Below are 26657 nucleotides of genomic sequence, written 5' to 3'. Positions count from 1 at the left end.
CCAGGCTTGCCAGTCAGTAGGCACAGCCCACTGTTCCTTTCTGATGGTTCCCGAGTGCTCATTTGGGTGGGAGAGGGGCCTGGTTGCAGTGCAGACATGGTGCTGGAGAGTCAGACCAATTTGCTTTCAAATACCTATGTGATGTCAGGTGGGTGATTTCACCTCTCTGAGCTTCAGTTTCCCTGCCTGTAAAAAGGGAATGATATACACACCAATTAAATGAGATATTTGTGATTTCCTTGCACACAAGTGCTTAGTTAAAATGGAATCTGATTGCCTACCCTGCCCCACACCTGCTTTGTGGAGATCTTGATTCCGTATCAGAATCACTTGGAAAGTGTTTTTAAAATCCTGATATCCTTGAAAAAATTATGCTAAATGAAAGAAACCAGACGCAAAAGGTCATGTATTGTATGGTTCCATATTTATGAAATATCCAGAGTAGATAAACCCATGGAGTCAGATGCAGGTTGATGGGGCTGAGGGGAGGAGTTTAGGGGAGGAGAAATACTGCTTAATGGTAAAGGGTTTTACTTTGGAGTGATGGAAGTGTTCTTAGAACTGTATCAAAGTGATTGTACAACATTGTGAATGTACTAAATGCAACTGAATTGTTTTCTTTATAGCTTTATTGAGACTTAATTATACAATGAACTGCACATATTTAAATGGTATAATTGGTGAGATTTAACATATGTTTATACCCAACTATCACCACAATCAAGATAGTAAACATATTCCACTTCCTCCCAAACTTTCCTCATGCCCCTTTTTAGTTCCTCCTTCCCACCTCTCCCCTCCACCTGAGCTCCAGGCAACCACTATTCTGCTTACTGTTACTTATGGTTTGTTTTCTGTCTTTTTTTTTTTTTCCGAGACTGAGTTGCGGTGTTGCCTAGGCTGGAGTGAAGTGGCGTGATCTCAGCTCACTACAACCTCCACCTCCTGGGCTCAAGCGATTCTCCTGCCTCAGCCTCCCAAGTAACTGGGGTTACAGGCGTGAGCCACCACACCTGGCTAATTTTTGTATTTTTAGTAGGGATGGGGTTTTATCATGTTGGCCATGCTAGTCTTGAGCTCCTGACCTCAGCTGATCTGCCTACCTTGGCCTCCCAAAGTGCTGGGATTACAGGTGTAAGCCACCATGCCCAGCCGGTTTGTTTTCATTTTGTAGACTATTATAGAAATGGAATCCTGCAGTGTGCACTTGTTTTGTCTGGCTCCTTTCACTCAGCATACTTTGAGATTCACTTATGTTGCTGTTTGTACCTTTATTGCTGATAAGTTTTCCATTGTATGGATACATCATGAATTATTTGCACATTCACTTGTTGATGGACATTTGGGCAGTTTTCAGTTTGGGGCAATTACAACTAAAACTGCTATGAGCCTTCATGTATAAGTCTCTGTGTGGACATAAGTGATGCTTTCTCTTGAATGGAGATGTTGTAGTGGATGGCAAGGTCATAGGATACATGTACGTGTAAACTCTTGATATGTAAAAAGTAAGGCATGGTGAATTACTTGAAATCCTACAAGTATATTTGGTAAGAGAAGAAGAAACGACTGGATTTTTTTTGTTTGTTTTGGAGACAGAGTCTCACTCTGTCGCCCAGGCTGGAGTGCAATGGTGTGATCTGGGCTCACTGCAACCTCTGCCTCCTGGGTTCGAGCAATTCTGCTGCCTCAGCCTCCCAAGTAGCTGGGATTACAGGCGTCTGCCACCACGCCTGACTAATTTTTATATTTTTAGTAGAGATGAGTTTTTGCCATGTTGGCCAGGCTGATCTCAAACTCCTGACCTCAGGTGATTCACCTGCGTTGGCCTCGCAAAGTGCTGGGATTACAGGCATGAGCCACCATGCCCGGCTACAACTGGATTTTTCAATGGTGAGGCTATTAATTTTGAAAACTGATCTCAGTAGAGTGGTAGGTGGGAAGCTTTTTAGATTGTGATTAGGAAATACCCTGAAGGGAGAAGTTTGGACAGGGAGGATTGACATCTTAAGGAGTTTTGTTATAGAGTAGAGAGGATGAAGTTTTGGTATTTGGAAGGCATGAACTGTTCGTTTAAAAATAACTTTATGTTATATGAATGGCACCTCAATTTTTTAAAAAAGAGTGAAACAAGCAACAGAACCCTGGCTGGACGCGGTGGCTCACACCTATAATCCCAGCACTTTGGGAAGCTGAGGCGGCTGAATCACCTGAGGTCGGGAGTTCAAGACCAGTCTGGCCAACATAGTGAAACCCTGTCTCTACTAAAAATACAAAATTTAGCCAGGTGTGGTGGCATGTGTCTGTAGTCCCAGCTACTCTGGAGGCTGAGGCAGGAGAATCGCTTGAACCCAGGAGGCGGAGGTTGCAGTGAGCTGAGATCGTGCCACTGGGTGACATGGCAATGAAAACAACAACAAAAAAATCAGATCCCCAGGTGATTCCAGTATGTAGCCAGGGTTGAGGAGCAGTGATCCAAGTAGAGTTTTGCAAACTTGTCTGTAAAGGGCCAGATAATAAATATTTTCAACCTTGGGGACCATAAGGTCTCTGTCCTCACTACTCAGCTCTGCTGTTGAAGTGTGAAAGACACATAACCAGTGAGCATGGTGTGTTTCACTGAAATTCATTTACAATGACAGGCAGTGGGCCAGAGTGTGCTGAGCTGGACTGAAAGGCTAAGTGATGGAGGCATGGCTCTGCCACGGGCAGTCTGCTCCAGACTTCCCAGGTAGAGCCAGGCCCACTGGACATGCTTACTTAGGAAAATAATAAGCACCCCAGCATTGAAAACAAAATGTTAAAATGCCAACATTTGTGTTTAATTCTAGCTACAAAGGACAAGGAAAAGAATAAAGAGAAGAAATTCAAAGAGTTTGTGAGAGTGAAGCCAAAGAAGAAAAAGAAAAAGAAAAAGAAAACCAAACCTGGTAATTTTTTTTTCCTCAGGGTTTCACTTAGGTTTCCTTACTATGAGTGGGGAGCGGTTGCTTTCTCCCATTATGGTCTCTGAGCCTGTGCTGAGCAGAGGAAGGACCAATAGTCCCTTACCAGGACTGTGGGCTCAATCTAGTATGGGCCCTGGAAGGGGAGGCGCCCACTCACCCAGGTGTTACAAAGTCCCACTGGCATTGAAAAACCTTCTCACTTGCTGCATTGGCCGGTGTGCCCTGCTTCAGGATGGTACAGATGAAGGCATCGAAGTGTAAGCGGATGTGCAGGTGAATGACGGTATTTGTTCACACACATGACTCTGAAAACACATCTTTGAGCCCTCTCGAGAAAGGATTCCCTTCTTAAAAACTGTGTCTAGCCCTCACAAAAATGTTTAGAAAAATCTGTATTCTGACTTTGGGACTTAAAGGATGCCACGTTTTATTCTCAAGTGTATCTTCTAGCTTAGAAAAACAATCGTATCAGGAAAAGAGGAGAGGGGCGATGCTGAAGAGGGGCGTTTGGGCCCCTGCATCTGCTCTCCACACCTCTTTTTGGTTGAATTGTCCCTGAGCCTTTGTGCTGCTTGAAAAGGAGGCTTGTTGGTTGGATGAGATTGATTCTGGAATGCACCACTGTTATCTAGGGTTGTTCATTCTTTCCTGATCCTGTTCTTCCAGAATGCCCCTGCAGTGAGGAGATCAGTGACACCTCCCAGGAACCTTCTCCACCCAAGGCATTTGCTGTTACTAGGTGTGGGTCCTCACACAAGCCAGGGGTCCATATGAGCCCCCAGCTTCATGGCCCAGAATCTGGACACCACAAAGGGAAAGGGAAAGCACTGGGTAAGGAGGCTCTTCTGGCCTGATCATTTGCTGATAATTTATTGGAAAATACAAGCATACCTGGGAGATATTACCAGTTTAGTTCTAGGCCACTACAATAAAACAAATAAAGCTAGTCACACATAATTTTTATTTTCCCAGTGTTTATAAAAGTTATGTTTATACTATATTGTAGTCTGTTAAGTATTCAGTAGCATATGTCTAAAACAATGCATATACCTTAATTGAAAAATATTGCTGTGCTGAGAAATGTCAAGTTTTTTGGAGTAAGTCCTCAAAAGCATACACAACAAATACAGAAATGGACAAGTGGGATTGCATCAAGCTGAGAAGCTTATGCACAGTAAACTAAACGATTAATAAAGTGAACCGAAAACCTACTAAATGAAAGAAAATATTTGTAAACTATTCATTAACAAGAGATTAATAACCAGAATATATAAGAACTCAGCTCAATAGAAAAATTATTCAATAGAAAAATTGGTGGCCAGAGTGGTGGCTCACGCCTGTAATCCCAGCACTTTGTGAGGTGAGGCAGGTGGGTCACTTGAGCCCAGAAGTTCGAGACCAGCCTGGCCAACATGGTGAAACCCCATCTCTACAAAAATACAAAAAATTAGCCAGGCATGGTGGTGTCCGCCTTGTAATCCCAGCTACTTGGGAGGTTGAGGCAGGAGAATCACTTGAACCCGGGAGGCTGAGGTTGCAGTGAGCTGAGATCATGCCACTTCACTCCAGCCTGGGTGACAAAGCCAGACTCTGTCTCAAAAACAAAAACAAAACAAAACAGTAAAATATGTTATATATACACACACACACACACACACAATATATATGTAAAAAAATCAGTAAAATGTTATATATATACATACACACACACACACACACACACACACATATACATATGTGCTCAACCTAATATGGGCCCTGGAAGGGGAGGCGCCCACTCACCCAGGTGTTACAAAGTCCCGCTGGCATTGAAAAACCTTCTTAATTGCTGCATTGGCCAGTGTGCCCTGCTTCAGGATGGTACAGATGAAGGCATCGAAGTGTAAGCGGATGTGCACGTGAATGACGGTATTTGTTCACACACACAACTCTGAAAACATATCTTTGAGCCCTCTCGAGAAAGGCTTTATATATATTATATATTACATATATATATATATATATATAACATTGCAACCTCTGCCTCCCAGATTCAAGCGATTCTCCTGCCTCAACCTCCCAAGTAGCTGGGATTACAGGCGTGCGCCATCACGCCTGACTAATTTTTTTGTATTTTTAGTACAGACAGTTTCACCATGTTGGTCAGGCTGATCTTGAACTCCTGACCTTGTGATCCACCCACCTCGACCTCCCAAAGTGCTGGGATTACAGGCATGAGCCACTGTGCCTGGCCTGTTACATTTCTTAAACCTTCCTTTGAGATAAAATTAGTTTAGTTCTTCCATATGTTCTGAAAAATGTGACATATGTGTTCATTAGGTCAATCTTGTTTTGATGTAATGTTTAAAAATTTGAACTAGCAATACATTTCATTGTGTTAACTGACAATGTAAAAAATGAAAGCTGGGTGCAGTGTCCCACACCTGTAATCCCAACACTTTGGGAGGCTGAGGCAGGTATATTGCTTGACCCCAGGAGTTCAAGACCAGCCTGGGCAACATGGCAAACCTTGCCTCTACAAAAAATACAAAAAAAGTTAGCCGGGTATTGTGGCATGCACCTGTAATCCCAGCTACTTGGGAGGCTGGTGGGAGGAACACCTGAGCCCAGGAGGTCAAGGCTGCAGTGAGTGCATGCCACTGCACTCTGGCCTGGGTGACAGAGTGAGACTCTGTCTCAAAAACAAAAATCAAAAACAAAAACAAAAACTCTGTAGACAGTGAGGAATGAGGAAGGGGAAGATTCCAGGGATAATCAGAGGTAGAATCATTTGAGGCCTGATTAGTTATAATCACAGCTAACTTTTACTAAGCGCTTGTTCTGAACCAGACCCTATTGTAAGTCAGGCATAACTATTAATATTTTATTGCACTTTACAGATAATGTATTTTTTTTACAAACTGAAGGTATGTGGCAGCAACCCTGAAAGTCTATTGACACCATTATTCCAAAAGCAAATACTCACTCTGTGTCTGTCAGCATTTTTAAGCAATAAAGTATTTTTTTATTTTTTATTATTTTTATTTTATTTATTTATTTTTGAGACAGGGTCTCATTCTGTCACCCGCGCCAGAGTGCAGTGGCATGATCTTGGCTTACTGCAACCTCTGCTTCCTGGGTTCAAGTGATTCTCCTGCCTCAGCCTCCCCAGTAGCTGGGACTGCAGGCGAACCACCACACCTGGCTAATTTTTTGTATTTTTAGTAGAGACAGGGTTTCACCATGTTGACCAGGCTGGTCTCAAACTCCTGGGCTCAAGTGATCTACTCACCTTGGCCTCCTAAAGTGCTGGGATTACAGGCATGAGCCACTGTGCCCAGCCTGTTTGTCTTTTGAGAAAAAGTCTCATGCTGTCACCCAGGATGGAGTGCAGTGATGTGATCATAGCTCACTGCAGCCTCAAACTCGTAGGCTCAAGGGATCGTCCTGCCTCAGCCTCCTGAGTAGCTGGGACTATAGACATGCATCGCCGTGGCCAGCTAATTCTTTTTTTCTTTTAGTGGAGATGAGGTTTTACCATGTTGCCCAGGCTTAACTTGACCTCTTGAGCACAAGCAATCCTCCTCCTTTGGCCTCCCAAAATGATGGTATTAGAGGCATGAACCACCATGCTCAGCCTTTGTTTACAGAGTTTTAAAGGTAGCTCTGGATACAGACAAGACTGTAAGCCAGCTGCTGACTGGATGGGGTGAGGCTGAAGAACATGTTAGAGTTGTCAGGGATGGTGGTCTCTGTAGTTCATGGGGAGTTGTAGCTCCTCTGCCACTGAGTTCTATGATCTTGAGTAGCCACTGCCCTTGGGCTTCATTCTCTCAGTGAAATGCAGAGGTGGAGTTGAGTTCACTGCCTGGCAGCATGCCTCGTTTGAGCTGTTACTAAATGACAGATCCAAGGACAGATTGGCATCCTCGTTTCCTTGCCCTATGAATGTTCTTGCTTGGAGGAGTGGGACTATAAGGTCATTTTTCATTCTTGACAATCAAAGGGGTTTTAATTTTATAACCTAAAATAGTAACTATTGTTTTCCCTTTCCTCGTAGAGGAGGATAATTTGAGTGAGTCCTCTTCTGAAAGCTTTCTCTGGAGCGATGATGAGTACGGCCAAGATGTGGATGTGACCACCAACCCAGATGAGGAACTTGATGGGGATGACCGCTATGACTTTGAGGTGGTCCGTTGCATCTGTGAGGTCCAGGAGGAAAATGACTTCATGATTCAGGTAGGGAGAACTTCCAGGAAATAGGTCTAGAGAAGCACAAACTGGTCCTTGAAGGGAATTTTGAGGCCAGCAACAATGGCAAGTCATACCAGAGCCCCAGATAGACAGCATGAATAGCAGCAGACTGAGCTTTGCTTTTTGGTTTGGCTTCCTCAGAGTTCCAGGCTGCCATACATAGTCCACTGATGGAGTAAGAGAGGACTTTAGGGATCACTGAGTCTAAACCTCTCATGCTCTGCTTGAAGCAACTGGGACCCGCAAATGGGAAGGGCCTTGCCTGTGGTCACAAAGTGAGGAGTTGAGCAGCAGGGACTGAAATCTTTGGAGTGGCAGTTTAATCTTCCCATGGACTCTTATCTTCTCTTTGAGGTAAATTGTCTTTGTGATCATGCAGGCTGGCTTTATAACTTCTATGTTTCTTTTTCTTTATTTTCCTGACATTTGCGTCTGTCGTCTCTATCTCTGAGATGTGCCTGTGGTGGGCGGGACCTCCTTACCTGCTTGGGGAAACCATGCCTGGCCAGCACCTACCTGCCCTGGCCCTTGTCTGTAAATCGCAGTTCTGGGAGAGGTGGCGCTGGCTGGCTGGCTCCTAAGGGTGTCACAAGTTCCCTGGGTGTCTTGACAGCTGCCCAACTGGCTTGGGAACCTGAAATTTTAAAAGTCATGATTATATTGGTTAGGGTTTTTTTTAGGGGCAAGTACAAATATTGTTGGGAAATAGACTGGGTCCCAGGACTCAGAGGCAGGGCTGCCTTCAGGCTCAGAACCTGGAATTCCATCTTGAGGGCCTTTGTCTGCCTTGTTTCCTGCTACTCTGGAGTCCTTTTGGTTCTTTTTGATTTTATTCCTTGCTTATTTTCTTGGAAAATGAAAAATGGTCACCTTTGGCCTTGCCCCAATTTTACATTTTTGTGTTCAAGAGACTAGGTAGACCAAGGTCAGAATCTTAGTCCCAATTCTAAATTTCTGAGTAAGGAATTCCAGCCAAATTTAGATCAGATATTAGTTTTTGGAACAGTCACCTGTGGCCAGAGGGGAAACAGTTTGTTATGGGTCAAATGCTCTCCCCTTGTCTAGTTATCTGGTCTGGTGGTAGTAGAGCTTACAGATTATCGACAGGGGCAAAAAGACTGCCTGGGGCCCCTCTGTGTTATATTATAACGTGAATGGGGGTTCAGGGGTTATTCCCAGTAAAGGGGGTGGCTGCCCATCGTCCAATAAGAATCTATATAGCCTACTGAGATTATGAGAAACAGGCCCAGCCCCTTTGGCTTGCTTTCTGTGATAGAATATTATTTCCTTGCCCTTTCAGTACTGTAGGTTGGCATGGCATGGATTTTTTTTTTTTTTGAGACGGAGTTTCGCTCTTGTTTCCCAGGCCGGAGTGCAATGGCGCGATCTTGGCTCACCACAACCTCTGCCTCCCAGGTTCAAGTGATTCTCCTGCCTCTGCCATCCAAGTAGCTGGGATTACAGGCATGTGCCACCACGCCCAGCTAATTTTTGTATTTTCAGTAGAGAAGAGGTTTCTCCATGTTGGTCAGGCTTGTCTGGAACTCCCAACGTCAGGTGATCCACCTGCCTTGGCCTCCCAAAGTGCTGGGATTACAGGCATGAGCCATTGTGCCTGGCAAAATGTTTTTGTTATGATAATTTTTTTTTTTTTTTTTTTTTTTTTTTGAGACGAGTCTTGCTCTGTCACCCAGGCTGGAGTGCAATGGCACAATCTCGGCTCACTGCAACTTCCGCCTCCTGGGTTCAAGCGATTCTCCTGCCTCAGCCCCCTGAGTAGCTGGGACTACAGGTGCCTGCCACCACGCTCGACTGATTTTTGTATTTTTAGTAGAGAGAGTGTTTCACCATATTGGCTAGGCTGGTCTCGAACTCCTGACCTTGTGATCTGCATGGCATGGAGTTTTGAAATTCACTTTTGGACCTTGACTTAATATACAGTTGCATTTTTTCCTCTCATTCTTTGAATTTGTTGTCTTTGTATTCAACAGTCCCCTTTCCTTTTATTTCTTGAAACATTGGGACTTTGCCGTAGCTCTTTAAACTTTCAGAACAACTAGAGATGAGTAGATGTATTTGCTTTTTTGCCTTTTATTTTCCTAGGGCTTTTAGAAAACACTTATTTTGAAATAATCATAGATTCACAGGAGGTTGCAAAGAAATGTACAGGAAAGTCCCATGAATTCCTCTGCTGGTCTTCCTCCCATGCCAACAGCCCATAAACCCACAGTAGGATATCAAAACTACAAAACCAGTTGACATTGGCACAATCACTAGAGCTTATTCAGATTTTCCCAATGATATACACGTACTCATTTGTGTGTGCATATAGCTCTGTGTGCTTTCATTACAAGTATAGCCTTGTGTAATCACTCCCACAATCAAGGTACTCAGGTTACTAAGACCATGAGATTCCCTCCTGGTACCCTTTATAGCATACTTATCCCCAACCCTGGAAACACTAAACTGTTTTAACTGTCTATATGTAATTTATGATTCTTGGTTAATGGAATCACATGGTATGTATCTTTCTGAGAGAGGCCCTTTTTACTCTGTATAATATCCTTGAGATTGATCCATGTTGTTGTGTGTTTCAGTAGTCATTTATTCCTATTGTCCAGTAGTATTCCATGCTATGGATGTACCACAGTCGTGCTCTTTTTGTTAACAGAACTAAAGCAACTCTATGGAGCTAAGGTAACTGTGTCCAGCTGAGTAGTGATTTAAAGTTATTGGAGTGTTTTCAGAAATACCATCTCACCTCTGACAAGGCTATCTCAAGTCACTTGTTTGGGAAAACAAAATTACGAAGATATGATTTTGTTCATCATTGTAGAACCATTAAATAAGTCATCAGATTATGATTTGAACCCAGGGGCACCCAGTCAAGTGCTCTTTCCCTAAGGGGCCTTAGCTATGGGGATTTACATGTACAGTTGAGAAGTGAAACAAGAAAAATTCGTTTTTGAAACATAATAGTACCATCTAGACTGGCTGACCAACCCTTCCCCAGCACCACCAGTGCACACACGCATATACATACACACATACATATACACACATACATACACACACTTTAGGCTGAGGGAGAGTCTTGTCTTTTTGAATAGCCTTCATAGTCACCTCTGGGATTTAAGGGTACCTGATATTTAAGACCTTTAGTATACTTTGGTTCAGTGGTTTTCAAACATTTTTGAATATCAGAACCCCTTTTCAGAACCCCTTTTCCTAATGGACTGTTTCATAGAACCCCAAAATATGTAACAGGTAACAGCAATAGTTTTGAAAGTTCAAAATGGATGATCTTTACTTGTGAGGTCGGACATGTGAATGGTGGGCATATTCCCATGATTCTGATATGCTGTCAGAGCTCTGAGTGACAGACAGTTGCTGACTTGGAGCACTTCAATGGCTCATTTGTTTTTCTCTATTTGGTTACACAACAGTGAGACACACGTGATGCACATGGCCATTGTCAGGGTGATTTTTCCTGAACAGCATGCTGTGTAGTTACTTTGATTAATCAGAGATGGGAGGACAAGCTCCGTTTAGAGGTCAACATAATACTGAGCTATCTTAGCAATACAAAATTGTGTGTGGTGGCGGGCTTCACTGTCTTAACATTTGACTTGGAACATGTTTGAGCGCGCATCTTTTTTTTTTTAATTGTCCTATGTTAAAAACACACACATTTTGTAGACTCTCTGAAGCCCTGTGGACTACTATTAGATAATTGTTGGCTGGGCATGGTATAATCCCAGCATTTTGGGAGGCTGAGGCAGGAGGATTGCTTGAGCCCAGGAGTTCGAGACCGCCCTGGAAACATAGCAAGACCCTATCTCTACAAAAAATAAAAAATAAAAAAACTAGATGGATATGGTGATGCATGCCTGCAGACCCAGCTACTCCGGAGGCTGAAGTGGGATGATCACTTGAGCCTGGGAGTTCAAGGCTGCAGCAAGCCGTGGTCGTTCTGTTGCACTCCAGCCTGGGTGACAGAATGAGACCCTGTCCCCCTCCAAAAAAAAGAAAAGAAAAGAAAGGTTATATAACTCAGACTATTATTTTTTAGTAGATTTTTTTTTTAAGTTTGTTTTTAAAAGGATGTTAAAGATCTTTAGTTTCTACTCTGTCATCCTTGAGCATATGCTCAGTTCTAGGCCTTGTTAGCCTGACAGATTTGCCCTTTATCTGCCTGTTAAAATCTTCAGTGGGTGAGGAATGAATGTTCCTCCTGGCAAGGCTATTCTGCCTAACAGTATGTAACCCATTTCTGATCCACTCTAGTACTTTCTCCATTGACTTTTCTATAAGTAGCAAGGATCTTGGGGTGTTTGAGGGTAGAGGTTAATGTGCTGTTATATGCTATATGAAGAAACTAATTTCGGGGCAATCGGGGCCACCAGGAGCATGGCGAAGTCAGGAGCCAACTTGATCTCCCACTTCCCAGGCTCCACAAGACCTTGTGTCTCGAGCTCACTTCAGAGCTTCTTGGCTTTTGTTCCAGAGGACTTTTCTGTGCTGTCCACCTGAACCAAGAATGTCCACCTGGCTTTGTGTTAAGAAGAGAGAGTTTCTGACTGTCCTGTCACTGAGAGCAATGTACCTTTTCCACTCAATAACTTTAGCAAAAGGCATAAATTTAGAGGGAGCTAGCTAGAACAAATACAGTTTAAACTTTTAAAATGTATTCACCATCTAATTAGGAAGACATGAATAAATTTTTCTTAAATCTTTACCTTAAATTGATATTTTGAATAATCCTAGAATACATTTAGAGTGTGTTTTCTAGAAGCGTATGTATTACTATAGAGAAATAACTTTTTGGATCATTTTCATTATATGGGTAGTATCAACATCGTTCATATATATCGCTATTTGATCTTATTTACCAGTGCTAATTTAAATCACTAGAAGGTTAAAATCCTACTTAATAATCATGGTATTTGAGGAATCTGGCTACCACATAAAAATGAACATCAGGAAATACATTTGATATTTAAATTATTTTAATTGCCATAGAGCAGGTTTTGTTAAGCTTTTTCTTAAACAGCTAGATAATAAATTTTTAGGTCTTGTTGCGCATACTGGATTTTTCTTCGAGCAGTTGTAGGCAATATGTAAAACAAATTTTCACCTGTATGGTTGGGTGCAGTGGCTCACATCTGTAATACCAGCCCTTTGGGAGGCTGAGGTGGGCAGATCACTTTAGGCCAGGAGTTCAAGACCAGCCTGGGCAACATGGCAAACCCTGTCTCTACAAAAAATACAAAAATTAGTTAATTGTGATGGTACACACTTGTCGTCCCAGCTTCTCAGGAGGTGGGTGGACCACTTGAGCCTGGGCAGTCAAGGCTGCAGGGAGACGAGATAGTACCACTGCACTACAGCCTGGGGAATAGAGTGAGACCCTGTCTCACAAAACAAACAAACAAAAACCCCTAAACAAATGAATATGGTTGTGTTCACGTAATACTTTATTTACAAAACAAGTCAAGTTGGCATTGGCACATGGGCTGTAGTTTGCTGACCTTTGCCCTACAACAACAAGTATTAATATGTATTAAGTGCCCAACTCCAGTAAAGATTATGTAGCAGTTTTAAAAAGAAGCCCATTTTAATGACCTAGCACTGTGGCTCACACCCATAATCCTAGCACTTTGGAAGGCTGAAGCGGAAGGATCGTTTGAGTCCAGGAGTTCAAAACCAGCCTGGGCAACATAGAGAGACCCTGTTTCTACAAGAAATTGAATAAAAATTAAGTAAATAAAAATTTAAACAAAGAAGCCCATTTGAAAGTTTTGGTTATTTTAAAATTCATATTATTTGTTGGTACCTAATGCACTGACATAATTCAAAGTCCAGAAAGCACACAGAGAAATACCTTATCACCAGAGAAATACCTTGTCACCAACCACCCATTCCCTAGAGTCAGCCCTTATCAGTTTCTTGTATATCCTTTCAGAAACATTCTATGGCTAAACAAACAATAGCAAATGTATTTTTTCCTTTTAAAAATTTTTCGGTAAAATACACATAACATTAAAAGTTACCCTTTTTATTTTTATATTTTCCTTTTTTGAGACAGGGTCTTACTTTGTCACCCAGGCTGGAGTGCAGAGGCACAATCACAGCTCATGGCAGCCTCCAGCTCCTGGGCTCAAGTGATTGTCCCACCTCAGCCTCCTGAGTAGCTGGGACTACATGCACACACCATCACACCTTCTAATTTCTTTAATTTTTTTTGTAGAGATGGAATCTCACTATGTTCCTCAGGCTGGTCTCAAACTCCTGGCCTCAAATGATCCTTCCTCCTGAGCCTCCCAAAGTGCTAGGATTACAGGTGTGAGCCACCCTGCCCTGCCTAAAAGTTACCATTATAACCATTTTTAAGCATACAAGTCAGTGATATTAAGTACATTCACATTGCTTTGCAACCATCTCTTTTTTGTTTAAATGCAAATGTTCGCATTTTATGTGTAGTCTTTTCTTTTCTTTTCTTTTCTTTTCTTTTCTTTTCTTTTCTTTTCTTTTCTTTTCTTTTCTTTTCTTTTCTTTTTGAGACAGAGTTTTGCTCTTGTCGCCCAGGCTGGTGTGCAATGGCGTGATCTCGGCTCACCGCAACCTCCACCTCCTGGGTTCAAGTGATTCTCCTGCCTCAGCCTTGCGAGTAGCTGGGGTTACAGGCGTGCACCACCATGCTTGGCTAATTTTGTATTTTTAGTAGAGACGGGGGGGGGTTTCACCATGTTGGTCAGGCTGGTCTTGAACTCCCAACCTCAGGTGATCCGCCCGCCTTGGCCTCCCAAAGTTCTGGGATTACAGGCGTGAGTCACCGTGCCGAGCCACATGTATAGTATTTTTAACATCTTTTTTCATTTAGCAATATGTAAGTTAAAAACAATTTTATTTTCTGCATAATGGTTGAATCATACTTTATTTATTTTATTTATTTATTTATTTATTTATTTATTTTTGAGGCGGAGTTTCGCTCTGTCTCCCAGGCTGGAGTGCAGTGGCCAGATCTCAGCTCACTGCAAGCTCCGCCTCCCGGGTTCACGCCATTCTCCTGCCTCAGCCTCCCGAGTAGCTGGGACTACAGGCGCCCGCCACCTCGCCTGGCTAGTTTTTTTTGTATTTTTTAGTAGAGACGGGGTTTCACCATGTTAGCCAGGATGGTCTCGATCTCCTGACCTCGTGATCCGCCCGTCTCGGCCTCCCAAAGTGCTGGGATTACAGGCTTGAGCCACCGCGCCCGGCCTACTTTATTTTATTTTATTTTTTTGACAGAGCCTCACTCTGTCACCCAGGCTGGAGTGCAGTGGCATGATCTCGGCTCACTGCAACCTTCCTCTCCTGGGTTCAAGTGATCCTCCTGCCTCAGCCTCCTGAGTAGCTGGGACTACAGGTGTGTACCACCACGCCTGGCTAATTTTTTGTGTTTTTAGTAGAGATGAGGTCTCACCATGTTGGCCAGGGTAACCTCAGGTGACCAACTCCTGACTTCAAGAGATCCTCCTGCTTTGGCCTCCCAAAGTGCGGGGATTATAGGCAAGAGCCACTGCACCTGGCCCTTTTTTTTTTTTTAAGTTATATAAATATTTGATCCACCTGCAATTTTGCCAGGTAATTAGTGAGAACTATGGCTCCCCATTGTACTAATACCATACCTCACTGTTTGAAATACCACCTTTATTTACTTCCTTTTCTAAATGTATTTGAATCTTTTTTTGGTTCTCTCTTCCATCGATTAATCTGTCTGTATATTTGCTCATACAATTCTATTTTAACTATTGTACCTTTATAATATTTTTAAAATATCTGGTATAGCTAGTGTCTCCTTATTGCTCTTTTTTCTAGTTCCAAAACTATTAATTTATTATTTTATTGAGACTTTTTTTTTTTTGAGATGGAGCCTCGCTCTGTCACCCAGGCTGGAGTGTAGTAGCGTGATCTCAGCTCACTGCAACCTCCACCTCCCAGATTCAAGAGATTCTGAACCTGTCTCAGCCTCCCAAGTAGCTGGGATTACAGGCGCCTGCCACCATGCCTCCCTAATTTTTGTATTTTTAGTGGAGACGGGGTTTCAAAAATGTTGGCCAGGCTGGTCTTGAACTTCTGACCTCAAGTGATCCACCCGCCTCGGCCTCCCAAAGTGCTGGGATTACAGGCATGAGCCACTGCGCCTGGCCAGGACTACATTCTTTTTATAAATTAACCCAAGGATAATTGATATCCATATGTTAACTCTTGCTGTCCAGGAACAGGGTGCACTGTACCATTGACTTACGTCTCTGTGTTCTTCAAATAGTATTTATGTTTTTTTGTTTTTTAGAGAGGGCTTACATGCTTATGGTTATTCTTAGGTATTTTATCTTTTAGTTTGTTTATTATTCTCATTCATTTCTTAATTTAAAGGAATAGTGTGTTTTAGTTATATGCACATGAAAAAAGTTATCATTGGCCAGGTGCGGTGGCTCACACCTATAATCCCAGCAATTTGGGAGGCTGAGGCAGGCGAATCATGAGGTGAGATCGAGAACATCCTGGCTAACACAGTAAAACCCCATGTCTACTAAAAATACAAAAAATTAGCCGGGCGTGGTGGCATGCACCTATAGTCCTAGCCACTCAGGAGGCTGAGGTGGGAGAATGGCTTGAACCTGGGAGGCAGAGGTTGCAGTGAGCCAAGATTGTCCCACTGCACTCCAGCTTGGGTGACAGAGGGAGACTCCATCTCAAAAAAAAAAAGTTATCATTTTGAAACTGAACTGTATTTGATTCATTTTTGGTGAATCTTGGTTTTCAAAACACAAAATCATTGGTGAGATAGACTTTCATTTTTAATTGTTAGTTTGTTTTCTGCTACTGACCGCCTTTTTGTCACTTTACATTTCTTCTCTGAGCCTTAGTTTCCTCTTCTGTAAATTGAAGAATCTAAAACAGATATCTAAAGCCTGTCTTCCCGCTCTGCCCACGTTGATTCTGATGTGATTAACTTCCTAGAGACCTTACATCTGCTCAGGGAAGCCCTCTTGATGCTAGGACCTAGGTGACTGCCAGTGGTTGAGGACCATCTTGAGCTCTGGATTTCTAGTCCAGAAATCCAGAATCTAGTCTGGATTTCTAGTGGCCAGGCTGGTGGGCCACCATCAAGGTCATGTCAGGAAGCTCACTGTCCACCTTCTAGGGCTAATTTGTTTGGTAGGGTAGTTAAAGGTTTAGGGTCCTGGTTTGGAATTGCTTGAAGTGCCCTGGTATCTCCTCAGGAGTTCGCCTTTCCTTTTCATTCCCTCCTCTGGACCCTTAGCTCTCAGACCTATCCTCAGGCTGTCCATATGTCTCCCAGTGCCACCCTCATTGTGAACTCCTTCCTTTCCCTCTCTGCCTTCTGGCCCTCTCCCCCATCCCCTCAATACTCAAGGAAGGAAGTGGAGCCTTGGGTTGAAAGAATTGGCTTAGCCACAAGCCAGGTTTATGTTCTCATCCACCTTTGCCTTTCAATAGCTGTGTGATCTTTGGTAAGGTTTAGAGAGAATAAATGCAAAGTACCAACCCATGATTACTCCAGCAGGGGTCTTGGGGAATTGGCTTGCTCATTAGTGGTTAATAGTATTAATAGTAGCTTATTACATAAACCTGTGTGCTGGGCTCTAGAATAGGAGCGTTTATAAATGACCCATTGAATCTTCACAAACAGCCCTAGGAGGAGGGTAGGAATTATGTATCCCATTTTGCAGATGGGGAAAATAAAGCCCAGGAGAACTGACCTATGCAAAGTCACACAGCTAATGAGTGTCTGGGCCATAATTCCAACTCAGCTTTAAGATGTCACTCATGGGACTGAGGAACTGAATTTTTAACTTACCATGTTAATTTCAATGTAGAGCCACATGTGGCTAGTGGCTACCATATTGGACAGTGCAGTTCCAGATGTGTGGCAGCAGCTCAGTTCCACGTTAGTCAGGAGGGAGTGCTCCTTCCTCCCCTCTCCTTCTATCCTCCCACGCCCCTCCCCTCAGCAGGTGGGTCTTACTTTTGGATGGAGAACACCTTCTGAGTTTAATTTTTGTTGCTTCTTTAATTCTAACAGTGTGAAGAGTGCCAGTGCTGGCAGCATGGGGTCTGCATGGGATTACTGGAAGAAAATGTGCCCGAGAAATACACCTGTTATGTTTGCCAAGACCCTCCAGGTAGAGATTTCTGGAGTCAGGGATATAACAGTATGTAGCCTTTTCCTTGGCACAGCTGGCTGTGTATGACACATTTTAAATGTCTGTGGTCTTGAGACTCATTTCTTCAGCATCGGCTAGACTCCAACTCCTCCTCGCCTCTGTTGCTATCCCGCCTGGTGGCCAGCTGTCCTGAACGTAGCAATAAGAGCACATGTGTGAAGGGGCCCACCTAGTGGAAGGCCTGGCCTTGAGCTAGAACTATTCCTTTTCTTTAATTATGGTTTTGAAAAAATGCATGAGGTCGGGCGCAGTGGCTCATGCCTGTAATCCCAGCACTTTGGGAGGCTAAGGCTTGTGGATCAACTGAGATCAGGAGTTCGAGACCAGCCTGGCCAATGTGGTAAAACTCCGTCTCTACTAAAAATACAAAAATTAGCTGGACATGGTGACAGGTGCCTGTAATCCCAGCTACTTGGGAGGCTGAGGCAGGAGAATCGCTTGAACCCAGGAGGTGGAGGTTGCAGTGAGCTGAGATTGTGCCATTGCACTCCAGCCTGGGTGACAAGAATGAAACTTTGTCTCAAAAAAAAAACAAAAACATGAGATCTACCCTCAACAAATTTTTAAGTGTACAATACAGTATTGTTGTTAATAACTGTAAGTACAATGTTGTACAGCAGATCTCTAGAACTTTCATCCTGTGTGATTGAAGCTCTGTAAAAAAATGTGGAAACTTCCCAAGTTTGAGTGTCATCCTTGTGTAGGGGCCATGCTAATCTTCTCTTTATTGTTCCTGTTTCAGTGTATGTGCTGCTGAAGTGGCACCTTTTCCTTTTCTTGAGGACTCATGAGGATGGGCATATGGGCTCTGTCTTTGGCTTTTGGGGGCTGTTGGAGGGTTAGAAACCTGCCTCTGCCCCCCGTGGCAACATCTGCCCTTCATCACATCACTGCCATCTTGAAGGGAGAAATGCCCTTAAGGGGAAGGTGGAAGGCATGGTTGGGTAGAGCCTGTTGCCACCCTGAGCAGTGACTTAATTACTTAGCAGGATCAGTTAGTTCCATGGCTATAGGGGTCACCTGTGGCTCTTGGTTGCTCCTTTCTAGAAGGAATGGATTGTAAATATGCAGTTCATTGTCTTAGTTTCCATGGGATAGTGACATTGTCTCCCATTACCACCTGTAAGGTTCTCCCTCAGCTCTAGTCCCCTGATTCCTTTAGAGCTAGACAATGCTTGAGAGCCTCTGCTTCAGCTACTCCTTTCTGTCTGATGAGGTGGGCCTGGTTCTCCTACACCTAGTTTTGCTTAGGAGGAAGAAATTGATCCTTGAGGATACAGTTGACTTTCCTCATAAAGCAAATTGGAATTAGAACTGGTTTGCAGAGCCAGGTCTCTTGATTTTGTTGGTTGTCTAGGGAGGGACTGGCCACCAGTTCATTTAACAGCAAGCAGGTCCCCTCTGGGCCTGAAGGCCTCTGTTGTGACACTGTCTCTTTGTACTAAATAAGTCCATAGACCTAGAAGCATCTGCCTCCACTTGTCCCTTTATCCGAAGGAAATAATGTAGTCAGAAGATTTGACAGGTGAACAAACACAAATCCAGAAGGGACATGACTGGCCCAAGATCACACCACCAGCCAATGCCAGACAGGCGATGAGAACCAGTTGTCTCATATCTTTGTCTTGTAAAACAGGTAGTGCAGCTCTGAATCCTGCTGCTCTAGGCACCGCCTGCAGCAGCTGCCTCTGAGCTTCCCCCATATAATCCTGAAGGCTCCTTAGCATACCTTTTAAAAATCTTTTTTTCCCTACCGTGTCTTTCTCTACTTTTCCTTCTTTAGAAGTCACACACACCCTCTTCATCAAATCCTGTGCACTCACTGAACTTCTGTGACTTTAATCACCAAGACTGTGAATAGACTCTTCCTTGAACTGAGCACAGCATGTCTGCCACAGGGTCTACATGTATAGACTGACTCTGCAGTGGGTTGGACCAAAAATTTAACAGATTCAATTTTTAAAGGCTACTTAAAAATATTTTTAACAGAATCAAGGTGTATCCCTACCATGTATATTAGTAAAGCCAGAAGTAGCTCAAAGACCTTAATAGGAATCACCTGGGTTTTTCAGGTTTGTATAGATATTGACAGTTTACAACAGTCTGGTTGAAAGCTTTTCCCTGGGACTTTGGAGCAGGTCATGTTGATAAGTCACATGTGCTTATGTTTTCAGTCCTTCCTAAGGAGTCCTGTAACAATAGGATGGCTAAAGCCATCCAGTTCCTATGTTGTTCTAATGAATGGGTAACAGGTGCAGAGAAGGGAAGGGGCCTGATCATCTGTTGAGTTAGGTGGTAGATGGTACATTTGCAAGGGGCCTCGAGGCATCTTTCCATTGATTTGATAAGTCCATTCAAGATGCCTTTTGCCAGGCACTGGGAATACAACCATGAACAAGATCGTTCCTACTCTTTTGGCTCTTAGCCGGGTTGGGAGCCAGAAACAGAAGTTAAAACAAGTTCAGTAAACAAGACTGTGTAAGGTAGTGATGAATGCCATGATGGGAAAATTGATAAGATGACTGTGAGGCACAGAGGATGCTCTCAATTTTGGGAAGTAGCAGAAGGCCGCACTCCTGGGCAACATGGCAACACCCCATCAAGAAAAAAAAAAAAAAGAGAGAGAGAAAGAGAGAAAGAAAGATTAGCCAGGCATGGTGGTGCACACCTGTAGTCCCAAATACTTGGGAGGCTGAGGTGGGAAGATCACCTGAGCCCAGGGAGGTTGAAGCTGCAGTGAGCCATGATCATGCCTAACTTAACTGTAGCCTGGACAACAGAGTGAGACCCTGTCAACAAAAAAGGAAAAAAAAAAAAGCCTTCCTGAGGAGGTGATAAGGAGCCAACCCTGCAAAGGCTTGGGGAATAGTGCTGCAGACAGAAGGGATGCACAAGTGAAGGTCTTGAGGCTGCAAAGAGTTTGATGTGTTTCAGAAACTGAAACGAGGCCAGTGTAAGGGTATGGAGGGGAAGGCAGGAAGGAACTGGGTCCTGTGGGCCTCAGTAAGCCAGAGTTAGAGAGTTAGGGCTTTGGGTATTCTCCTTTGAGCAGTAGGAGGCAATGGAAGGTTTTAAGAGTAGGAGGCAATGGAAGGTTTTAAGAGAATATTATGATTTAAATTTAGAGATAATCCAGGTGCCCAGCTCACCTCTGGCCAGTTCCAGGAAATCAGGAAGTACATGCCTTATTCACTACCTTGTCCCCACTACCTAATAGAGAGCCCAGCATATTGTAGGTGCCAAGAAAAGGTACACTGGATGAATCAATGAACAAAATAAATATACTAATCTATTCTTCCAGTAGTTTGTACGGTAATTGTATGATAGTGATGAAACGGCCTGGGTTTCCTTCAGGCCATGTTTTAACCCTCTTGTTGTCACTGCTGTAGGTCAGAGGCCTGGCTTCAAGTACTGGTATGACAAGGAGTGGCTGAGCAGGGGACATATGCATGGCCTGGCATTTCTAGAAGAGAACTACTCCCATCAGAATGCCAAGAAGATCGTGGCTACCCACCAGCTTCTTGGTGATGTGCAGAGAGTGATTGAGGTTCTGCATGGCCTGCAGCTCAAGATGAGCATCTTGCAGTAAGTGTGGCACCTGCAGTGTTGGGAGCAGTCTGGTTTGGCATGGTCTGGGGGCTGGGTCAATCTGTGAAATTGGAAAGCTACCAAAGCAATCAAATCATAAAACTGACTTTGAGACATTTACTAAAAATTACCAATTATGCGATAAACATTCTTAAAAAACAAAACTTTATTGAGTAATATCTTACATATAATTAAGTTCATCCATTTTAAGAATTCATTGAATTTTGACATTGTATGCAGCCATGAAGCCACCACCAGAATCAAGACATGGTGTGTGTATTTTGATTTGTTTTTTGTTTTGGTGTACAGTTCTGAGTTTTTGTTTTTGTTTTTGTTTTTTTAAATGGAGTCTTGCTCTGTCACCCACACTGGAATGCAGTGGCAAAATCTCAGCTCACTGCAGCCTCCACCTCCTGGGTTCAAGCGATTCTCCCACTTCAGCCTCCTGAGTAGTTGAGACTACAGGCACCTGCCACCACGCCTGGCTAGTTTTTTGTATTTTCTGTAGAGATGGGGTTTTACCATGTTGGCCAGGCTGGTCTTGAACTCCTGACCTCAAGTGATCCACCCACCTCGGGCTCCCAAAGTGCTGGGATTACAGGCATGAGCCACTGCACCTGGCTGAGTTATTTTGTTTTTAATTGCTGCAAGATATACATAATATAAAATTTACCATCTTTTTTTTTTTTTTTTTTTTTTTTTTGAGACGGAGTCTTGCTGTGTCGCCCAGGCTGGAGTGCAGTGGCCGGATCTCAGCTCATTGCAACCTCCGCCTCCCGGGTTTTTACGCCATTCTCCTGCCTCAGCCTCCCGAGTAGCTGGGACTACAGGCGCCCACCACCTCGCCCGGCTAGTTTTTTGTATTTTTTAGTAGAGACGGGGTTTCACCGTGTTAGCCAGGATGGTCTCGAACTCCTGACGTCGTGATCTGCCCGTCTCGGCCTCCCAAAGTGCTGGGATTATAGGCTTGAGCCACCGCGCCCGGCCAAAATTTACCATCTTAACCTTTTTCTTTTTTTTGAGACAGTGTCTCGCTCTGTTGCCCAGGCTGGAGTGCAGTGGTGCGATCTCGGCTCACTGCAACTTCCGCCTCCCAGATTCAAGTGATTCTCCTGTCTCAGCCTCCTGAGTAACTGGAACTACAGGTGCACACCACCACACCCGGCTAATTTTTGTATTTTTAGTAGAGACAGGGTTTCACCATGTTGGCCAGGCTGGTCTTTTTTTTTTTTTTTTTTTTTTTTTTTGAGACGGAGTCTCGCTCTGTCGCCCAGGCTGGAGTGCAGTGGCGCGATCTCGGCTCACTGCAAGCTCCGCCTCCTGGGTTTACGCCATTCTCCTGCCTCAGCCTCCTGAGTAGCTGGGACTACAGGCGCCCGCCACCGCGCCCGGCTAATTTTTTGTATTTTTAGTAGAGACGGGGTTTCACCGTGGTCTCGATCTCCTGACCTTGTGATCCGCCCGCCTCGGCCTCCCAAAGTGCTGGGATTACAGGCGTGAGCCACCGCACCCGGCCGGCCAGGCTGGTCTTGAACTCCTGACCTCAGGTGATCCGCCCACCTCGGTCTCCCAAAGTTCTGGGATTCTAGGTGTGAGCCACTGCACCCAGCCCCATGTTAACCATTTTTCAGTGTACAGTTGCACAGTTGTCATTCACGTTGCTTTACAACCAGTCTCTAAAACCCTTGTGAAATTGAAGTTCTATACCCTTTAGCAACAGCTGTCCATTTCCCTTTCCCCAAAGCCCCTGGCAACCACTATCCTACTTTCTGCCTCTCTGAATTTGACTTCTCTAGAGACCTCATGTAAGTGGAGTCATATAGTGTTTGTCTTTTTGTGACTAGCTTATTTCACTTAGAATAATGTCCTCAAAGTTCTTCCATGTTATAGCATATGTAAGAATTTCTTCCTAATAACTCATTTTATGTGTATGCCATATTTTGTTTATCCCTTTCATGCTAAATATTCCTTTTCTTTTTTTAATGACATGGGGTCTTGCTTTATTTCCCAGACTGGAGTGCAGTGGCTACTCACAGGTGCGATCATCTGCAGCCTCAAACTCCTGGGCTCAAGCAACTCAGCTCATTCTTTTTTTTTTTTTCTTTTTTTTCTGAGACAGAGCCTTGCTCTGTCACCCAGGCTGGAGTGCAGTGGCGTGATCTTGGCTCACTGCAACCTCCACCTCCCGGGTTCAAGCGATTCTCCCACCTCAGCCTCCTGGGTAGCTGAGATTACAAGTGCCTGCCACCATGCCCAGCTAATTTTTGTATTTTAAGTAGAGACGGGGTTTCACCATGTTGGCCAGGTGACCTCAAGTGATCTGCCCATCTTGGCCTCTCTAAGTGCTGAGATTACAGGCATGAGCCACCGTGCCCAGGCTTGCCTCAGCTCATTCTAAACGTTCTTGATTGGTAAAGAAGGTAAAATTGAAAAAGCTGCTAGAACAGATATTGTTGGCAGGCCTGTTCTCTAGCACAATGGTTGCTCAGTAAAAATGTCTCTTGGTGGTTTGCTGATACAGAAAAGCTTTAAACCTTTGAAGCTGGCCTTCTGGCTTTTAGTGGCCAGAGAATGAAATTTAGTGTGAATTTCCTCCTGTGGTTGCATTCTATATGTCAGATGACCCAATTTCATGTAAGCTGTGATAAACACATGTGGCTTTTATTGGGGTCTGTTGGCTTTTTGTTGTTGTTGTTGTTGAGACAGAGTCTCACTCAGTCACCCAGGTTGGAATGCAGTGGCATGATCTTGGCTCACTACTACCTCCACCTCCTGGGTTCAAGCGATTCTTCTGCCTCAAACTCCCAAGTAGCTGGGATTACAGGCACATGCCACCACGCCTGGCTAATTTTTGTATTTTTAGTAGAGATGGGGTTTCACTATGTTGGCCAGGCTGGTCCTGAACTCCTGGCCTCAAGTGATCCGCCCACCTCAGCCTCCCAAAGTACTGGGATTACAGGCGTGAGCCACTGCGTCTGGCCGGTCTCTTGGCTTTTATAACCTACCCTACTTTACCCCATACAGCAACAGGGCCTTGAGTGGGGTAGTGCCTCTTCCATGGTTTCCATGGGTAGAGCCTGGACTAGAATTCAAATCCAGGCTCTGTCAGGTACTTTTCTAACTGTCTCTCTATGTGATACTGCATGACCTTGTGAGCTTTCTTTTGGTTTTAGTATAGTCTGTGTCAGGGACTGCTTTTATTTAAGTTGTAAACAGTGACAGACTAGGGCCATGAGTGAGTTAAGACTTGATAGGCCACTCCTGGATAGGATTTCCTTTGTGCTGGTTAGTCCTAGAGGAGGCCTGGTGTCAGGCAGAGTGGAGCATCAGGGCCCTGAGATGGCGAGATGGGAATCTGCTTCCTCTTGTGCTCTCTGGCACACAGAGTCCTGGCTTCAAGATCTGAGTGACAAAGGTGGTAGAGGAGGGAACGTTCAACAAGGGTCTGCGTTGGTTTGGGTAAAAGCTGAGCTGCTATAACAAGGACCCCCCAAATAGAGGCTCAAACGAAACAAGTTTCTTTCTCATATAAATGAATGGTTCAAGGCTAGGCAGGGATCTAGGCTAGGTAAGTGGCCTTTCTCCAGGATTCCATCTGTGGGGTTGGGAACTTTGTTTCCTTCTGTCTTACGGCTCCAGCATTCTCTTAGGGTTCCCCTTATCTGCATGGTCTTAGGTTCCTTTTGTCTTATTGTTCTGGTATTCTCTTGGGATTACCCCCATTTGCATGGTTGAAGCAGTTTCACCTGCACCTCAGCCTGCCACAGTCCCCAGGAGGGGGAAAAGAGAAAAAGAAGAGGGAGGGCAAATAGTTTCTTGGACAGGCCTAATGGCAGGGCAGGTTAGGCAGGTGGCCACAGGCCTGCTTATACTTAGGAGTAGGGGTGGGGGTGGGGATAAAAGGAGAAGGAGAAGTTGGATGCTGGGGCAATTAGCAGTTGCTGTGACAGAATCTGTTGAGGTGAACTGAATCAAATGACAGCCCTAGATAGGATGTCAGAGACTAGCTATTTCCTCACATTTCATAAAATAGGAAAACTTAACCCCATATAAACCAAATGAGTTTGTTTTTAATGAGATGGCAGCAATTAAATGAAGTAGGTGGATGGTGGTCCACGTGAGTGCCTGGGAAACCTTGGGCTACTCCTGATTGTAAACTTTGCTATATTTCTTTTTTTAAATGTGGTTTTTAAAATAATTAATTAATTAATTAATTTATTTATTTATTTATTTTTCTTGAGACGGAGTCTCGCTCTGTCGCCCAGGCTGGAGTGCAGTGGCCGGATCTCAGCTCACTGCAAGCTCTGCCTCCCGGGTTTATGCCATTCTCCTGCCTCAGCCTCCCGAGTAGCTGGGACTACAGGCACCCGCCACCTCGCCCAGCTAGTTTTTTGTATTTTTTAGTAGAGACGGGGTTTCACCGTGTTAGCCAGGATGGTCTTGATCTCCTGACCTCGTGATCCTCCTGTCTCGGCCTCCCAAAGTGCTGGGATTACAGGCTTGAGCCACCGCGCCCAGCCCTTTTTTTTTTTTTTTTTTTTTTAAGAGATGGGGTCTTGCTGTGTTGCCCAGGCTGGTCAAGTGATCTACCTGCCTTGCCCTCCCAACGTGCTGGGGTTATAGGTGTGAGCCACTGTGTCTGGCTCATATTTCTTTTATTTTTATTATTTTCTTTTCAACAGTCTTAATAGGGCCGAACTTTTTAAAAATAATAGTTGTTATCCTCCCACCTCAGCTTCCTGAGTAGCTGGGCCTACAGGCGCCTGCATTTCTTTTCATTTGAGGGTTCTGTCAGATGCTGTTCTCTTTTTTCCTTACTGAAATGTCAGTGTTCCTGGCCTTGGCCCATATTCTGGAGGCTTGCCCCTTCTTTTTTTGTTTTTGAGACAAGGATCTCACTCTGTCACCCAGGCTGGAGTTCAGTGGTACGATCTCGGCTCACTGAAACTTCTGCCTCCCTAGTTCAAGTGATTCTTATGCCTCAGCCTCTCCAGTAGCTGGGATTATAGGCATGTACCACTGCGCCTGGCTAGTTTTCATATTTTTAGTAGAGACTGGGTTTTGCCATGTTGCCCAGGCTGGTCTCGAACTCCTGGGCTCAAGTGCTTTGCCTGCCTCAGCCTCCTAAAGCGCTGGGATTACATGTGTGAGCCACTGCGCCCAGCCCCTTGTCCCTTCTGAATCCTTATCTAGATCCTCTATCTTTATAGAAATGACTTTGTTTGTAGTAGAATTAAATCTGTCTTCTAGCAATTCAGAAGAGGGCATAGGAAGATCTTGGTACTTATTATGAATGGAGAAAAGATCCTGGGAAAGGGGAAGGTGGCCCCAGTGTGTCTCTGTATTCATGGATGGTCTCCGTTGTCACGGGCTCTGGGCTTTTATTCTCAGAAATATTGTTCCCCAGTGACCCGGTGAATTTATTTTCAAAGACAAACAATAAAACTGGGACTAACTTCAGAGCATCTGTCACCATAAAAAACATGGCCTGGATGGCTGTGCTTACCTTCTTCATGATTGACAGGGCTTGCAAGGAAATGGCAGGGTCATGCTTGTGAGGAGTAGCACCTTCAGATCCCAGCTGGAATGGTGAAAATTGTAGGTGGGAGGAAGCAAAGACTTTAATGGATTTTTTAATAAAGAGCAGGTCTGTACT

General features: G+C 44.2%; 1 protein-coding gene and 1 non-coding gene across 5 annotated transcripts in view; one reads left to right on the top strand and one right to left on the bottom strand.

The window, feature by feature from the left end:
* The window catches only part of LOC105496282 (PHD finger protein 20), a 189607-nt gene that overhangs the window by 143440 nt on the left and 19510 nt on the right, over window positions 1-26657 (top strand). For all 4 annotated transcript variants that reach the window (XM_071079430.1, XM_071079431.1, XM_011766549.2 and 1 more), the window contains 5 exons: window positions 2829-2927; window positions 3612-3776; window positions 6985-7163; window positions 17272-17371; window positions 20803-20998. In XM_071079430.1, the coding sequence (XP_070935531.1) occupies window positions 2829-2927; window positions 3612-3776; window positions 6985-7163; window positions 17272-17371; window positions 20803-20998 (739 nt within the window). The remainder of the gene's footprint in view (window positions 1-2828; window positions 2928-3611; window positions 3777-6984; window positions 7164-17271; window positions 17372-20802; window positions 20999-26657) is intronic.
* Window positions 18073-18178, bottom strand: LOC112429278 (U6 spliceosomal RNA). The gene has a single exon (XR_003021470.1). It is a non-coding gene; the product is annotated as a U6 spliceosomal RNA (small nuclear RNA).

The sequence above is a fragment of the Macaca nemestrina genome, chromosome 15 (assembly GCF_043159975.1).
Source record: "Macaca nemestrina isolate mMacNem1 chromosome 15, mMacNem.hap1, whole genome shotgun sequence".
Classification (NCBI taxonomy): domain Eukaryota; kingdom Metazoa; phylum Chordata; class Mammalia; order Primates; family Cercopithecidae; genus Macaca; species Macaca nemestrina.
The sequence above is the reverse complement of the archived record's forward strand: the minus strand, read 5'-3'. Positions and strand labels throughout refer to the sequence as shown.